The sequence below is a fragment of the Salvelinus sp. IW2-2015 genome, unplaced genomic scaffold (assembly GCF_002910315.2).
Source record: "Salvelinus sp. IW2-2015 unplaced genomic scaffold, ASM291031v2 Un_scaffold1187, whole genome shotgun sequence".
Lineage (NCBI taxonomy): Eukaryota > Metazoa > Chordata > Actinopteri > Salmoniformes > Salmonidae > Salvelinus > Salvelinus sp. IW2-2015.
Window position 1 is genome coordinate 47,700 of NW_019942769.1, and position 1,931 is coordinate 49,630.

The 1,931-nt window shown below is 57.6% G+C and overlaps 1 protein-coding gene across 1 annotated transcript; it reads left to right on the forward strand.

Annotated features, from left to right (window-relative positions):
* Positions 1-208: 208 nt before the first annotated feature.
* LOC139024207 (skin secretory protein xP2-like) lies at positions 209-1,261 on the forward strand. The gene is made up of 2 exons (XM_070438801.1): positions 209-226; positions 449-1,261. The coding sequence occupies exons 1-2, from the start codon at positions 209-211 to the stop codon at positions 1,259-1,261; spliced, it is 831 nt and encodes a 276-aa protein (XP_070294902.1).
* The last annotated feature ends 670 nt before the right edge of the window (positions 1,262-1,931 follow it).

Below are 1,931 nucleotides of genomic sequence, written 5' to 3' on the forward strand. Positions count from 1 at the left end.
TCATTAGGGAAGCAATGTTAAAAATATTATAAATAGATTTGTTTAACTGTTTTGGACTTTTTTTTGTTGCATTTTTGAGTTGGTAGTTGTAGAAATTGTAGTAAAATCCATAATATCTGTAAAAAATAAAATTAAAATAAACATAATAATAATTATGAAATAAAGTACAGAGCCTATTCTCAGTGATCCAAGAGAAAATGTCATGAAAATGACGACAACAGCACCCGTGTGTGTGTACACTTGCCTGGTCATAAAGTGTCATAACCTGCTGAATCTATTGTACTGGTCGGGGTGTGGTGATTGATAAAAGCCTAACTTTACAGATGTGTCTTTGGGTGAAGTTGACATAGTAGCTGCAAACAGTGAGGCTCAATAACTAATGAACTTCAGGGGTTTAACTAAAGTAGCTCACACATTCAATGTCATGTGACCCACAACCTTGGTTCAGCCCAGCAGCAGGCCCCCAGCCCAGCAGCAGGCCCCAGCCAGCAGCAGGCCCCAGCCCAGCAGCAGGCCCCAGCCCAGCAGCAGGCCCCAGCCAGCTAGCGAGGCCCACGCAGCCAGCAGCAGGCACCAGGCCCAGCAGCAGGCACCGCCCGCAGCAAGCAGGCCCCCAGCCAAGCAGCATGCACCAGCCCAGCAGCAGGCCCCAGCCAGCAGCAGGCCCGCCAGCCCAGCAGAAGCCCCCAGCCAGCGCAGGCCCCGCCCCACAGCAGGCCCCCAGCCCAAGCAGCAGCCCCCAGCCCAGCAGCAGGCCCCAGCCCAGCAGCAGGCCCAGCCCAGCAGCAGGCAACCAACCCAGCAGCCAGCCCAGCAGCAGGCACCCAGCCCCAGCAGCAGGCCCCAGCCCAGCAGCAAGGCCACCCAGCCCAGCAGCAGGCCCACAGCCCAGCAGCAGGCCCCAAGCCACCAGCAGCAGGCCCCAGCCCAGCAGCAGGCCCCAGCCCAGCAGCAGGCCAGCCAGCCCCAAGCAGCAAGGCCCCAGCCAGCAGCAGGCCCCAGCCCAGCAGCAGCCCCCAGGCCCAGCAGCAGCCCCAGCCGCCACAGCAGGCCCCCAGCCCAGCAGCAGGCCCCGCCCCAGCACCCAGCCCAGCAGCGCAGCCCAACCCAGCAGCAGCCAGCAGCAGGCCCAGGCCCAGCAGCAGCCCCAGCCAGCAGCAGCCCCAAGCCAGCAGCAGGCCGGGCCCGCCCAGCAGCAGCCCCCAGCCCAGCAGCAGGCCCCAGCCAGCCAGCCCCAGCCACTGAGACGAGAGTTCCTTGACCAAAGATGCTAACCATTTAGCTTAGTGCGTTAGCCATTAGCTCATGATGGAATGGACGGGAAAAGAGGTTCAATTCCTAAAGCTTTTCAAATCCTTCAGGGAAGTGAACAAGTTGTGGGAGGAGGAGGAAGAATAGTAATTGGGCTGAGGGCTAGTCACGGGAGTATCTGTTCTGTCTGCCTGTCTGTGTACCTGCCTGCCTGCCTGCCTGCCTGCCTGCTGTCTGTTCTGTCTGTCTGTCTGTCTGTCTGTCTGTCTGTCTTGTCTGTCTGTCTGTCTGTCTGTCTGTCTCGTCTGTCCTGTCTGTCTGCCTGCCTGCCTCCTGCCTGCCTGCCTGCCTGCCTGCCTGCCTTGCCTGCCTGCCTGTCTGCCTGCCTGTCTGCCTGCCTGTCTGTCTTCTGTCTGTCTTGTCCTGTCTGTCTGTCTGTCTGTCTGTCTGTCTGTCTGTCTGTCTGTCTGTATGAGCAGTGGAGTGGCGCTTCAACCGTATTGCAAACAAACATTGAAGAGTTGGGGCCAAGGACAAGGGCTCAGGAGAGAATTGGGACCATCAGTCTGTTTTGTCTGTCTCTATTTCTGTCTTTCTCTTTTTCTGCCTGTCTGGCTGATGAGGTGAACAGCTGTTGATAGGGAGAGGAAGGTTGGGGGAGAAGCATGGTCTGTGGGGAG